We start from the raw sequence: 16,274 nt of genomic DNA on the forward strand, positions 1-16,274 counted from the left end.
AATAAGAATGGCAAAATGATAACAGATGACAAGGCAGGAGTGCTCAATTCCTACTTTGGCTCAGTCTTCTCCCAAAAGACGGTCTATGATCCCCCTGGCAAAGGCAAAGTACAGACTGAAGGGGCAGGATTGCAGCTTGAGATTGACAGGCATATGGTCAAGGAACACCTAATTACTTTGAATGAGTTCAAATCTCCAGGGCCAGATGAACTGCATCCTAGAGTAATAAAGGAACTGGCAGAAGAACTCTCAGAACCACTGTTTATTATCTTTGAGAAGTTATGGAGGATGGGTGAAGTGCCAGATGACTGGAGGAGGGCTAACGTTGTTCCTATCTTCAAAAAGGGCAAAAAGGAGGAACCTGGGAACTACAGACCAGTCAGTCTGACATCAATCCCTGGGAAAATTCTGGAGCAGATTGTAAAGCAATCCATCTGGAAGCACCTTGAAAGCAATGCAATGGTTACTCGAACCCAACATGGATTTGTCAAGAACAAATCCTGCCAGACGAATCTGATCTCATTTTTTGATCAAGTAACCTTCCTTGTGGACTGTGGGAATGCTGTAGACATGATATACCTCGACTTCAGCAAAGCTTTCGATAAAGTGCCCCATGATCTCCTGATGAGCAAACTAGCTCAAAGTGGGCTAGATGAAACAACGATCCGGTGGATCCAGAGTTGGCTACAGAATCAGACTCAAAGAGTGCTTATCAATGGAATCTTCTCAAACTACGGACAGGTAACGAGCGGGGTACCACAGGGCTCAGTCCTGGGCCCAGTGCTCTTCAACATTTTTATTAATGACTTGGAGGAGGAGGTGCAGGGAATGCCTATCAAATTTGCAGATGACACCAAATTGGGCAGGATAGCTAATACTTTGGAAGACAGAAACAAAATTCAAAGTCATCTTGATAAGACTAGAGCGCTGGGCAGAAAACAACAGAATGACATTTAATAGGGATAAATGCCAAGTTTTGCACCTAGGAAAAAGAAACCATATGCACAGTTACAAGATGGGGGATACATGGCTCAACAACACTACAAGTGAAAAGGATCTTGGAATAGGGATGTACGAAACACCTACCTGGCTCTGTGCTGGGCAATCTGCGGTGGGGGGGAGGTGCTCTGTCCCTCCCCCTGGAATCCTTGATGGGGGGAGGTGATCCGATCCTCTGCCCCGGAATCCTGCCCGGCTGGCTCCGTGCTGCGGCCAAGCTGCAGAGCCGCTGGCCAGCTCTGGCTGCCCGCAGCCTGACATCCAGCCGCTGGGCAGCCCTGCAGGGACGCAAATGGCGGCTGTCGTAGCCGCCATTTGCGTCCCTGTATTGAGCCATGATAGGCTACGTAAATACTTACGTAGCCTATCACGGCTATGAAAAGGAGGAAGCGAATGGCGGCTGCAGGACGGCCGCCATTCACAAAGCAGTGCAGACGGGAGCAGGTAAGTGCTCCGTTTCACGCGCCTTTTGTGGGTTGGGGCAGTGGGGACTTCGTCCTGTGCACCTTTCGTGGGTTGGGGGGCGGGGGCTTAGTTCCGTGATGGATTTCGGGGGGCCGAATGCACTGGCATTCGGCCTCACCGAGATCTGTCGTGGAATTCTCTGACATCCCTATCTTGGAATTGTTGTCGAACAAAAGCTGAATATGAGCGAACAATGTGATGTGGGTGCAAAAAAGGCAGTGAATTAAAGGAGCTGTGAATCACTCCTTTAGTTGCAGTTGAGAGACGGAGGTGGGGGTGGGGGCTTCCATGTAAGTGCATGTGGCCCCAATTTGGATTGGGACCATGGTTCTCTGGGTGTGTGTGTGTGTTAAACCCTACCATCCCACCCATTTGTTGTGTAAAATCCCTCCCCGGGGAGTGGGTTAAAAAAAACAAGAAAAAAAGGCTCCATTGACTCCAGTGGAGCCTTATTTCAACTAGGTGTGGAAGCAAAAAGAAGTGAGGTGGAAAAGTTTAACCCCACTTTCCAAAGTGCCATGGTCCTGATCCAAATTGGGTCCATGCATAGGAGAGAGTTCCCATTTATACTGAAACCCTGGCTTCATTTAAGTCAGTAGCAGCTTTTTTCCAGTGTTTGATGGAGCCAAGATTCCAATCAGATTTGGCAACAAACATTTGACATAATTGCTTTGCTGAGGAGTCTATGTCCAACAATGACATTCTACATGGGCACCTTGCCATGTGAGGTACAGGATGCCTCTACCTTAAGCAAAAAACCTGCATCCTTGCCAGGGCTTTCTGTTGTTGGTTTCTTTGCAGGATTAGGATGGGCTCCTTCACATGGCAGTGGTTTGAATCAAGGGAGCGCCTCCCTCCCTCCTTGGCATGTGTGCAAAGGAGTGGGATGGGGGGAGTCTTGTTTTTGTCACTTAACTTGTGCTGTACTGTTTCCTCGCAGCCCCCAGGAAAGCTGCAACTTACTTCTGAGCAGATGTAATATTGTGCTGTAAGTCTGTAACCCTCGGCACACTTCCTTGAGTGTAAGCCCAACTGAACTTAATGGGGTGCTCTGAATCAACAGAGGACTTCGTTTCTGAGCTTGGTGGGGTGGGGTATTAGATCTGTCTCCTTTCATTGCAGGGAGGCATTTTGCTCAAGCATTTACACAGCAGACACATCATTTGAATTGACGAAAGTCCTTCCTCAGCGAGTTCATAGCGCTATACCAGCATTACACACTCCTGATATGGCGCCATTAACTTTTTTTACTAGTGTATCTCTGATCTTTTTGAAAGCGGGATAAAGGGGGAAATGTGCAGGAGATGTCCTGGAGGTTGACAATGACATATAAAGGACCCACAAACTTCTGTTCGTGACCAATCATGAGCATGCAATAAATTGCTCGTGTAGAGACCCCCACAGTGAATTGCATATGAGTACTGAATATATATATATTTTTCCAGGCATTTTCTAAGCAGATATAATGATGGTATTGTGCATTTCAAAGGTTGTTGCTCATCTTAGGTTGTTTGGGTGAAAAAACATAATTAAATGAAATAAATAAGACAAATATATGTAAATATTTATGATTCATGGATTGCATCTGTCTTTTTTGGCAGGCTTCATACCTGCATGTACTCTGGGATTGTCGCAAGTGGGCAGAATGAACTTTGGGAAAGATGTTAGCACCTTGAAATATTTCACTATTTGTGGCTTACAAGAAGGCTATGAACCCTTTGCAGTGAATACAAACCGGGACATCACCATATGGCTGAGCAAGAGACTACCTCAGTTTCTTCCAGTACCACCAAATCATGAACATATTGAGGTTTGATATATCTTCAGTTCATTTTGTGCAACTGAACATAAAGTTAACTTAGGCTGTAATCCCACACCCACTTACTTGCAAGTAAGCCCCATTTAACTCAATGGGACTTACTTCTGAGTAACCTTGCAGAGAATTGCAGTATAACTCAGTCAAATTCAGCGTACAAGCTGCCATCTCCGTGAGGGCAACAGGTATATGTGCTTAGGTAAAACCCCTGTGTCCTCTGTCCTACCACTCTGATTATCAGTTTGAGCATATAGCAGCAAGCCCCACAGTGCTTTCCTTCTTGTTCTGGAGGGGAAGAAGTGCAGATACCCCTTCCCACTGCATTAATCAACAATTGTGGTGTTAATGAGACTTTTTACCATGAAGAGCTGGTGAAGGGCTGGTACAAAAATTGCCCTCTGGTTTTTTTCTAGCCCTTCATGTCTCATTTAGATCCCAACCAGTACCTTAGGTGTGCTGCATTTCATTTACTCTCATTTTAATGAAATCCTCAAATTAAAAATACATCACCAAAACCACACAATGGAAGTGCAGTTGAAACCCTATGGAACAATCAACGTTAATATAATACAATATAGAGAGTATGAAATGGCAAAGGTTGACAGAAAATGTTTTACATAGTTTACATATCCCTTTGGGTATATAACTCCTAAAGCACTGGAGGATTAAGATAAAGAAACGGTACCCGTTCAATTTTTTGTTGTTGTTCATAACTCCAGGAGGTTTTGAGTTGAAGGAAAGATTAAATGAAATATTGTTGCATCCACAATATTCCTTAATAGAATTTTATATTTTTACATTACAGTCATGGTCAAATAAATCTTTTTTTTTTAAAAACACCAAAACTACGATGATGATTTATTGACCCCAATATTAGATTAGTAAAGTGGTTGCTTTACAAGAGTAGGAAGGTTAAATTTATAAGCATGCTTTTCATGCTGTAATAAGCATTTTGTACTAATAGTAATTTAGGGCACAATCCTATCGGGAATCGGGATAGGCGGCCGCCTCTGCCTATCCCATGCAGGGCAGGAGCAGCGCGGAGAGGATCTTCCCCTTCTTGCTTCAGCCACCCTGCATTTGTGGCCTGATAGCTGATTTCAGCTGTCTAGCCGAGGAATTTGGAGTGGGGGGGGCAGACGCTGCACAATACATAGGAAGCGTTGGAAAGGCACTTCTGCCTTCCCCAGCCCACCCCGAGGAATGCCCTGTTTTCACTGCTCTGTGCTCCTCGTATGAGCGCGGAGCGCAAGGCTGGTCTGTGCTGCCTGTGAGGCAGCACAGGAGGGATAGAGGTCAGTTCTCAGGCAACCAACCTCAGAGCACGAGCTCCGAGGTTGGTTCCCGGAGCCGACCTATCATATGGCTGTCTAGCCACTGACTAGCGGCCATAGGATTTTGCCCTTACCTACTAATAGTAATTACCTACTAATATGTCATAATATACATCACTTATTAAATATTAATATTTTAACTGGTATTCATTTGCATACTATTAAAGACCTGTGAATACAAGTAAAAGTGGCATTTAATTTTACGTTTTTCATTAATTTTACATTTTAGTTTTTGCATTTGGTAGGTTACAAGAATAGATGGAACTGCAGACAGCTCCCCATGCTTGAAGGTCACGCAGAAGTCTTTTGGGTCTCAAAATAGCAAAACGGATATCATGTTCTATCGTCTCAGCATGCCTATTGAGTGTGCAGAAGTATTCTCTAAAATTCCTGGAGGAGGAGTGCCAAGTTCCAGCCTTTTTGGCCCAAAGAATGACTTGGATGACTACGACGCAGATTCTGACTTTGAAGTCCTTATGAAGACTGCTCATGGTCATCTCGTACCCGATCGTGTAGAAAAAGAACCTGTAAAAACGGAATTCAATAACCATAAAGACTATACACAAGAGAAACCTTCACGGCTCAAGCAAAGGTCAAGTGGTTTGATCTCTTTGGGGTTTTTAACCGCATTGTTTACCTTCAAGGGCATATAAATGTATGTTCTTCTTTCTCACACTGTAAATGAATTTATAATTTGAAGGCTATGTAAACAAGCAATTAGAGGAGGGACATCTGATATCAAAGGTTTGCTTTCTGTTAGTAATCTTTTCTGATTAACTGTAAACATTTGACTCTCCTGTGCCCCCCAGCTTTCCCTTTCATAAAACATATATAAAACATAAGGCTGTTAAAAAGTTTAATACAACCACTATATTATTAGGTTTAAAGCAGCAAAATACATTTTTTTTGTCCTTATGGTACCAGTTAACTTCTGAAATCCATGAACTGTGTATTCTGACAAAGCGTCTAGAAAATGTGAAAACTGATTCAATAGGCTCAGCAACTTTACTACTTTAGAATGTATACCCTATCCTTCAGTGCCAATGCCAGATGACCTACAAAAAATGAATACAGAATTACAAAATCAATAAAACAAAATAGCATATTAGAACAATATAATAGACCCCAACCTCATTGGGCACATTTGGAATTTTTGGAGTGTTTTTTGGGTGCTCACATAAAATGGCTGCCATGGGAAGTTTGCCCATTAATAGAATGGCTGCCATGGCCAGTCACAAAAGACTATCCTTTCCCAGAAGGTAAACTGGTGAGACTAAAAGAAAAGAAAATTGCCCAAGAGCATAAGTGTAAGGCATATGTGGCCTCTGAGCTGAAAACCACAAAACCATCCAAATAAAGATGGCACTGGAGTACAGCACTTCCCTTTGCAGCATGCCAGTCTTCCAGTTAAAAAACAATGTTTTGATTTTTTTTTTTAATGTGACATAAAAAATCGAGAGGGCAGAGAGCCTAACGAAAATGAGAGGTATCTGCAGGGCCAGGCACACTGATGCCTACAGGCATCACTTTGGAGGTCCCAGCAGTAGACTATGTAGCTGACAGATATAGCAGATTAAGAGGGCTACAAATAGTCATAGTCATGATGTACAGTATGATATGACAAAAAAGGTCCGCATAGTTAAAGCAATGGTATTCCCCGTAGTAACCTATGGCTGCGAGAGCTGGACCATGAGGAAGGCTGAGCCAAGGAAGATAGATGCTTTTGAACTGTGGTGTTGGAGGAAAATTCTGAGAGTGCCTTGGACTGCAAGAAGATCAAACCAGTCCATATTCCAGGAAATAAAGCCAGACTGCTCACTTAAGGGAATGATATTAAAGGCAAAACTGAAGTACTTTGGCCACATAATGAGAAGACAGGATACCCTGGAGAAGATGCTGATGCTAGGGAAAGTGGAAGGTAAAAGGAAGAGGGCCCGACCAAGGGCAAGATGGATGGATGATATTCTGGAGGTGACAGACTCAACCTTGGGGGAGCTGGGGGTGGCGACGGCTGACAGGAAGCTCTGGTGCGGGCTGGTCCATGAAGTCATGAAGAGTCGGAAGCGACCGAACGAATAAACAACAAAACAGTATGATACACAATATTTCATCCTGGATCTAGTAGCCAGAGGTGGAGAATATATGGCCTACAGGCCACATTCAGCCCCCTCAGTCTCTCAGTGTCGCTCCCACCAAACCACAAAATTCAGAGGGACACCGGAAAACCTAAAACCCTTTTTTAAAAAGTTATTTGCTGGTCAGATTAGCTTGTTTTGACTCTTTTGGTACTCCTTAGCAGCTCTGTCTGCCATTTTGATTTTTAAAAACATTTTAAACTGCCCCTTCCCCATTTTCTGCACCTGTGGGAGGGGTATTTGGCCTGTGGTGTGTGCGTATGTGTATCTGGGGGGGACAAAAGGCCCCCCAAGACCTTCCAGAGTTGCCCACTCCTGTCTTAAGCCCTACATTCTTTGGTTCAGCTGGACAGTGTGGGGTTAAACTGGGAACAGGAATGGGGAACTACAAGTAATCCCTGACCCCAATGTTCCCATCATTGTTGGTTCCACTTATTTGTTTTATTAATTAATTAAAAGGGTTTATATGAACCTTTAAGGGTGAAAGCCATCCCACGGTAGTTTCCAATACAAATAATAAGAAGTTCAACACATTTAGAATATGCCTTCAGATTTTTGAGCTTAATGCATGAAGGTCAAAAGTAGAACCTGTGGGTGGGATCCAATGCTGGTCATCCCCTAGTGCAGGGGTGGGCAACTTGTGTCCCTCCAGATATTTTGGCTGAAGCTCCTATCATCTCTCACCATTAGCTATGCTGGCTAGGGCTGACGGGAGTTGTAGGACAAAACGTCTTGAGGGCCACAAGTTGCTCACCTTTCTCTACTTGATTCCCAGATCCCAGCAGTTGGCCTACCAAAGCAAACAGTAAGGCAAACCTAGATAGACCCTGCTGAGAGTGGATAGCTATTGCAAATATATATAGAGAGAGAGAATGAGAAAGAGGTGTAGAGCTGCACATGAAGAGCTTAGGGGACCGCCAGTGACCCTCAGGCCTTGCAGTGAAGAATACTGGTTTAAAGTAAAAGTGTTTTTCTCCAAATGACTTGTCTACTTACATATTTGAATAAAAGTCTAATAATACCACTACACCATTCCGGTATGACCTAAATCATATCCCTTATGAATATACAGTGGAGGTGAGGAATAGATTTAAGGGATTAGATCTGATAGACAGAGTGCCTGAGTAACTATGGACAGAGGTCCGTAACATTGTTCAGGAGGCAGCAACTCAATCCATCCCAAAGAAAAAGAAAAGCAAGAAAGCAAAGTGGCTGTCTGATGAGACTTTACAAGTAGCTGAGGAAAGAAGGGAAGTGAAAAGCAAGGGAGAAAGGGGAAGATTTATCCAACTGAATGCAGAGTTCCAGAGAATAGCAAGGAGAGACAAGAAGGCCTTCTTAAATGAACAATGCAAAGAAATCGAGGAAAAGAACAGAATGGGAATGACTAGAGATCTTTTCAAGAAAATCGGAGATCTCAAGGTAACATTTTGTGCAAAGATGGGCATGATAAAGGACAAAGAAGGCAGGGACCTAACAGAAGCAGATGAGATTAAGAAGAGGTGGCAAGAATACACAGAAGAACTATACAGGAAAGATCTGAATGTCCCTGATAGCCATGATAATGCGGTCACTGAACTTGAGCCGGACATCCTCGAGAGTGAAGTCAAGTGGGCCTTAGGAAGCATTACTAACAACAAAGCTAGCGGAGATGAAAGTCTTCCAGCTGAGCTATTTAAAATCCTAAAACACGATGCTGTTAAAGTGCTGCACTCAATATGCCAACCAATTTGGAACACTCAACAGTGGCCACAAGACTGGAAAAGGTCAGTTTACATTCCAATTCCAAAGAAGGGCAATGCCAAAGAGTGTTCAAACTACCGTACAATTACGCTCATTTCACATGCCAGCAAGGTGATGCTCAAAATCCTACAAGCTAGGCTTCATCAGTATGTGAACCGAGAACTACCGGAAGTACAAGTGGCATTTCGAAGAGGCAGAGGAACTAGAGATCAAATCGCCAACATTCGCTGGATCGTGGAGAAAGCAAGAGAATTCCAGAAAAACATCTATTTCTGCTTCATTGACTACGCTAAAGCCTTCGATTGTGTGGATCACAACAAACTGTGGCAAATTCTGAAAGAGATGGGAGTACCAGACCACCTTACCTGTGTCCTGAGAAACCTGTACGAGGGACAAGAAGCAACAGTAAGAACCGGACATGGAACAACCGATTGGTTCAAAATTGGGAAAAGAGTACGACAGGGCTGTATATTGTCGCCCTGCTTATTTAATTTATATGCAGAGTACATCATGAGAAATGCTGGGTTGGATGAATCACAGGTCGGAATTAAGATTGCCGGGAGAATTATCAACAACCTCAGATACGCAGACGATACCACCCTAAGGGCAGAAAGCGAAGAGGATCTAAAGAGCCTTTTGTTGAGGGTGAAAGTGGAGAGTGCAAAAGCTGGTTTGAAACTCAACATTGAAAAAACGAAGATCATGGCATCTGGCCCCATCACTTCCTGGCATATGGAAGGGGAAGAAATGGAAGCAGTGACAGATTTTATTTTCTTGTGCTCCAAGATCACCGCAGACGGTGACTGTAGCCATGAAATTAAAAGACGCTTGCTCCTTGGGAGGAGAGCTATGGCAAACCTAGACAGCATAGTAAGAAGCAGAGACATCACCTTGCCGACAAAGATTCATATAATCAAAGCTATGGTTTTCCCAGTAGCAACGTATGGCTGTGAGAGCTGGACTATAAGGAAGGCTGAGCGCCAAAGAATTGATGCTTTCGAACTGTGGTGCTGGAGAAGACTCTTACGAGTCCCCTGGACTGCAAGGAGGTCAAATCAGTCAATCCTAAAGGAAATCAACCCTGACTGCTCATTGGAAGGACAGATACTGAAGCTGAAGCTGAAATATTTTGGCCACCTAATGCGAAGAGAAAACTCCCTGGAAAAGACCCTGATGCTGGGAAAGATTGAAGGCAAAAGGAGAAGGGGACGGCAGAGGATGAGATGGCTAGATAGTATCACCGATGCAATGAATATGAATTTGAGCACACCCCAGGAGAGAGCGGAGGACAGGAAGGCCTGGCGTGCTATGGTCCATGGGGTCACAAAGAGTCGGATGCGACTTAACGACTGAACAACAACAACATTATCTTGTAGCTTTATGAAGAATATATTGTTAACCTGGATGACTGGGAAGTTTGTTAATTAGTCTGTTAATTAGTTGCCTTTTAAAAAATGTGTTCCTTGTTCAATTTTTATAAATCCATAAGCAGCTTTTATTAAATGGAACATGCAGTCAGGACCAGAAATATTGGAACAAGTATAACTTTTTTGGCAGTTGGCTTCTGTACACCACCGCATTGAAGTTGAAAGGAAACACACCCACATGGGAGCAAACTCAGGACTTCCAGCTGTAATTCAAGGGGTTTGACAAAAGTGGGGCACTAACCATTCAGGAAGGGCAGTACCTGGCATACACCCCCCACATCGTTGGGGGCTCATAAGTAATGGAACAAACCAACATCATTTCAAACCTCAGGATCGCCTATAATACCTGGATGAAAATCCTTTGCAGTCAATGGCTGCCTGAAGTCTGGAACCCACGGACATGACCAAATGCTGAGTTTCCTCCCTCAAGATGCTTTGCCAGGCCTTTACTGCAGCTGCCTTCAGCTGCTGCTTGTTTGTGGGTCTTTCTGCCTTCAGTCTTGTCTTCAGAAAGTGAAAAGCATGCTGTATTGGGTTGAGATCAGGTGACTGACTTGGCCATTGAAGAACATCCCACTTCTTTGCCTTCAGAAACTCTTGGGTAGCTTTTGCTGTACGTTTTGGGTCATTATCCATCTGCAATATGAAGCAAAATCCTATCAGTTTGGCAGCATTCGGCTGAATCTGAGCAGAAAGTATAGCCCTATACACTTTAGAATTCATCCTGCTGCTTTTATCAGCAGTCAGGTCATCAATAAACACCAGTGGCCTGGTTCCATTGGCAGCCATACATGCCCATACCATAACACTGCCTCCACCATGTTTGACAGATGATGTGGTATGCTTTGGATCATGAGCTGTTCCTTTCCTTCTTCATACTTTTATCTTCCCATCATTCTGGTACAAGTTAATCTTGGTTTCATCAGTCCAAAGAATCTTATTCCAGAACTGGGCAGGCTTTTTTAGGTGTTTGCTGGCAAAGGCTAATCTGGCCTTTCTGTTCTTGAGCGTTATCAGTGGTTTGCACCTTGTTGTGAAGCCTCTGTATTTACATTCATAAAGCCATCTCTTGACTGTAGATGTTGACAGTGACATGCCTACCTCCGCAAGAGTGTTCTTGACCTGGCTAGATGTTGTGAAAGGGTTCCTCTTACCCATGACCAGAATTCTGCGGTCATCCACTTTAGTTGTCTTCCGTGGTCTTCCAGGCCTTTTGCTGTTGCTGAGCTTGCCAGTTAATTCCTTCTTTTTCAGGATGTTCCAAACTGTTGTGTGGGCCACTCCCACTGTTTTTGCTATCTCTCTGATGGGTTTATGTTGTTTCCTCAGCCTAACGATGGCCTCCTTCACTCGCATGGACACCTCTTTGGACCTCATGTTGGGAGTTCCAGGGAACAGCTACCAAATGCAAATGTGACGCTCAGAACCGCCTCCAGGCCTTTTATCTGCTTGACTGGTCATGGGGTACCCAGGAAACAGGCCATACCTGGCCATGCAGCTGCTTGTCAGCTATTCGTTTCATTACTTATGAGCCCCCAATGCTGTACTTCCTGAATGGGTAGTGTCCCACTTTTGCCAAACCCCTTGAATTACAGCTGAAGGTCCTGACTTTGCTCCCATCTGGGTGTGTTTCCTTTCACCTTCAATGTGGTGGTGTACAGAGGCCAACTGCCAAAACAGTTATCCCTGTTCCAATATTTCTGGCCCTGACTGTATATCATTATGTTTACCCAAGTGATATATTCAAAGTTTACAAAATTGATGATTTATTCCATCTCTTATATTTTGATATATTACAGATTTATGTTGAGAAGGACGAAACCAGACTATAGCACAAGCCACTCTGCGAGGCTCACTGAAGATGTCCTAGCAGATGAAAGAGATGATTATGATTACTTAATGCAAACTTCTACAGTATGTCAGCTTAGTGTTAATATTTGTACTTTTTGCTTTATCAGAGAATTGTCAATTTTTCTTGATTTGGGCTTAAATCCAACATTGTGTGTGTGAGTGGACTTTTGCTTGTGCAACAGGACCTCCCTTTGTTCTCCTCCCCACTGCAGACCCCTGCGTGCCTCCCAGATCTGCTCCAGAGGGTCCCTCAATTCTCTGGAGCAGATTTGGAGGGAGAGCGGGAAGCTGGTGTGGAGGGGAAAATGGATCCACCAGTGGTTTGCTTTCCACTGGCAGACACTCAAGATCGAATACAAAACTTGATACTACGCACACAGTTCGAAATTATTATAGACATTAACAGGACACCATTCTTTAAAGTTGTATATTAATAATAGACTACTTATCCTGGAACAGCAGCAATTAAATTACTTTTCACAATAGCCTTATTTATTACTGCTAGCTCCTCACTGCTACATTGTGCTAAAAGTAAGGCTGAACAAAAATGTCATGGTGTTACATTTTCATTTTGAAATAAAAACTTCCGAAGATGCTTGGTTTCCCACCTTCTGTGGGAGTACCATGTTATACCTAGCATGGGGGGAGCAGGGTAAGGGAGAAGCAAGCCCTCACTTCTTGCAAGCCCGCACCCACTGGCTAGTCAGCATGGCTAGCTGGCTCAACACCAAGTTTCACTTTGGTCTGCTCCCTGACTATGGATTGGGAGCGAATCTTGGTAATATGCCGTTATTTCTTGCCTTTTCACTTGATATGGCTTATTATTATAAGATGGTATGTTTTTGCAATGGACTAGCAGTTAGCTGCCAGATGACAGAGCTAAGAAGGAATTTTACTTTAGACCCTGGTAGTTCACTGAGAGCTGCCTTCCTCTTAACAAACTATTTTGATTGGAATATGTTCTCTATTATATTGTCATTATTTTCCTATGTCAATGTTGGCTCTAGTTCTTGGGCAGGACCATAGTTGGGGTGGGCTCCCTGAGGGCCCCATGTGGAAGGCCGTGACGGGTCTTTGGGGTAGGAGCTCACAGGGCAGCCACACACACCACCTGGAGACAGCAGACAAGGGGAGTGGCTTGTGGTGTCAGCTGTCTAAAACCAGTTGTCTTCCTTCTCATATTCTTCCCCAGCCCGTGAAACACCAAAACGTCTGGAAGCTGGAAGCCATACATTTGGGGCCTGTTTTAATCCAGTTTTAAACCAGCCTTCCCACCCCAGACACCATTTTTTTAATGAATAAATTGCCTATTTTACCAAAATATCAATGTTAATTTCAAAGTTGTTTATTACCAGGCTTTGCACAGATGCTTCCAGCTTACAGTTGTCAATCCCTTCCATAATAAGATAATACAGATATTTAAAGCCAAACTGATATCACATAGCAAATAATTTGAAATTATTAACAATGAATGGCATTGTGATGTTCTCACATTCTGGAAGTCAAATCACATTGGTCAGTGCTACCAGACACAATTCAGCATATGGAATTAGCTTACACCACAACAACATTGAAGACCACACAATTCAACCAATTTGCAAAGACCACACAATTCAACCAATTTGCAAAGACAATGAACATTTCAGAATTTGTACTGATCAATAAGTAAAAAAAAGAAAGAGAGAAAAAAAGAGGAAAAATGAAAATGAAAACACAAAAACAGTTTTTTATGAGTCCTAATTATAAATCATCTGTAGATTTTTTTATGCAAGAAAATAATTTTGGATCAAAATGAAGTATTAATACTATGGTCATTTTTTCATCCCTTGACAGTATTATTATTCTGTGCGTATCTTCCCTGGACAAGAACCGGCTAATGTCTGGGTGGGCTGGATTACATCTGACTTTCATCAATATGATATGAACTTTGATTTGGACAGAGTCCGTACTGTTACAGTAACCCTAGGAGATGAAAAAGGGAAAGTTCATGAGAGGTTAGTTTTGTCTTTCTTTAGTTTAGGAATATGTGAAATCAAAACCTTGCATCACATCAGTGAATATATTGTCAGGTTAAGAATGCTAGTATTTCTATCTTTGATGGTTTTGTATTGACTTATATTAATTATACTTGCTAGATACCAAGTTGCCTGGAATGAGCGTTGGGGCTGAGTGCTCCTCCTGTTGCCTCCCCACTCCCCACTCCCCTTGTGCGCTGCTTCAGTGCTTTGTTTCTGGTTTGTATTAATCGAAAGTTGCCCATTATATCCTGGCTTGATCGACATTAAGCCAGTTTTCCAGTTTTGACCTAACAGAGAACTCTGGTTCAATACAATTCAGAAACAAAGTACCAAAGTGACATATGGAGGGGAGAGGGCAGGGGGTGGGCAGAGCACTTGTTCTCAGCTTCATGAACCATGATTTATGGAGCCTGGAATGATCATCCAAACCAGGACATTGCATGAAATCTAGAGAAAGCTATGTGTGTTTTCAGGCTTATTGAAATAAATGGGAATTAACTACACAGTTAGGGCCCATTGTTATTAATTGGATTCAGATATATCACACATTCTCTGGATTTATTTATTTACAGTATTTATAAGCTGCCCTGTAACAAAAGTCACAAAAGTTCTCAGGGCAGCATTAGCAGAATGAAATCAAAGCAAGTTAAAAGTTGCATTCATTAACCACTGTGTCATGTCTTTAATGCATGCACAGGAGTTGCAGTGTATATGGAAATGTGTACTTGCAAGTGTACTCCATTCTCTTCTGTGAGTCTGAAAATACTGTGTGCACGTGGATGTTGTGGGAATTTCCCATTTGATATGCAAAGCTCTTTTTAACATAGAAGAGAATGAAGTAGCTCATGCAAATCCAAAGTTCATGTATGCACTGGAGCCAATTGGAACTTTGGATCTTGGTTTGTAAGATTAACCTACTATAGTATCTCACATGTTATCAATCTTTTGAAATGCAGTATCAAACGAAGCAACTGCTATATGGTATGTGCAGGAGAAAGCATGAGTCCAGGACAGGGACGCAATAACAACGGATTAGAGATTGGTTGTTTGGTTGATGCTGCAACTGGTATCCTGTCCTTCACAGCTAATGGCAAAGAATTAAGCACTTATTATCAGGTAATTATTTTTAGCTTGTCCAAGAACACATGACTAAATTTAATAATAATAATAATAATAATAATAATAATAATTTTGAGTATTAATGAAAAGGAATAGTCATTCCCACAAAATTCATTTTAAAAAGTGGATGCTTCATAAAAGTAGTATCTTGAACAATAATATATTTCTGCTTATTCATAATTTAGGTTGAACCAAGCACTAAATTGTTTCCTGCAGTGTTTGCACAAGCTACAAGTCCCAGCGTTTTCCAGTTTGAGTTAGGAAGAATAAAGGTAATTTTTAAACCATTTGTTTCTGTACTAAGTTATTGAATTTAGAATGTTTCTCGTATTGGACTTGAAGTACAACACCTCAAACAGCGTCAAGTACTCTGGAGTAAGGATGGATGAACTCGTCAATTTTAATTTTTCCAATCTTAAATTCAGTTCATCCCAAAGTTCGGAAATGTTTCTAATCTTATGTTCATCCTTTTAAAATCTTCTCATGAAAATTCGTATGCATTTTTCTGCGCATTTCTAATTAATGCATATTTGTTCACAATTTTGCCTAATATACATATTTTTGCAAGCAACATTTTTGCAAGGAACTTTAATATACGCATTTTGTGTGCACTTCCCCTACTATACACATTTTTGTACACATCTTTTGATTGGAGAACTCCGTTGCAAAATTCAGAGAAGTGCAACTTTCAAAGGATAACTGAGTTTTGGTTTCCATATCAGCTCAAAAGTGTGAAATTCAGGGAATTCATATTATAATACTAATTAAACAAATTTTTGTCCCCCATCCCCACTGTGGAGATCTCTCTCTCTCTCTACCTCATGGGAGCCTGAGATTACTGTGTAAAAATGGGGGCCTCTCATTGTAACATATAGGAAGCTAAAAGGTAAAGGTAAAGGTGTCCCCAACCAGTCGTGTCCGACTCTAGGGTGCGGTGCTCATCCCCGTTTCTAAGCCGAAGAGCCAGCGCTGTCCGAAGACGCTTCCGTGGTCATGTGGCCGGCATGACTGAACACCGAGGTGCACGGAACGCTGTTACCTTTCCCGCCGAGGCGGTACCTATTTATCTACTTGCAATTTCTTGCTTTCGAACTGCTAGGTTGGCAGGAGCTGGGACTGAAGACGGGAGCTCACTCCGTCACGCGGCAGTCGGGTCTCGAACTGCTGACCTGCCGACCTTCCAGTCTGCAGTTCAGCGTCTTAACCACTAAGCCACCGCGGCCTATATAGGGAGCTGCTTTATACCAAGTCAGACCACTGATCCATCTACCCCAGTATTGTGAGCATTGACTGGCAGCAGCTCTCCAGGGCTTCAGGCAGGATTTTTTGCTACCTGGACATAGTGTGGATTGAACGTGGGCACTTCT

The 16,274-nt window shown here is 42.8% G+C and overlaps 1 protein-coding gene across 1 annotated transcript in view; it reads left to right on the top strand.

Moving 5' to 3' along the window:
• The window catches only part of RYR2 (ryanodine receptor 2), a 545,602-nt gene that overhangs the window by 283,527 nt on the left and 245,801 nt on the right, over window positions 1-16,274 (top strand). Inside the window, exons 30-35 of the mRNA XM_084828209.1 lie at window positions 3,066-3,274; window positions 4,860-5,206; window positions 11,719-11,833; window positions 13,604-13,764; window positions 14,745-14,904; window positions 15,093-15,179. Coding sequence (XP_084684335.1) covers window positions 3,066-3,274; window positions 4,860-5,206; window positions 11,719-11,833; window positions 13,604-13,764; window positions 14,745-14,904; window positions 15,093-15,179 — 1,079 coding nt within the window. The remainder of the gene's footprint in view (window positions 1-3,065; window positions 3,275-4,859; window positions 5,207-11,718; window positions 11,834-13,603; window positions 13,765-14,744; window positions 14,905-15,092; window positions 15,180-16,274) is intronic.

Source organism: Heloderma suspectum, chromosome 1 (genome assembly GCF_057233095.1).
Source record: "Heloderma suspectum isolate Gila_16-S chromosome 1, 16-S_ref, whole genome shotgun sequence".
Lineage (NCBI taxonomy): Eukaryota > Metazoa > Chordata > Lepidosauria > Squamata > Helodermatidae > Heloderma > Heloderma suspectum.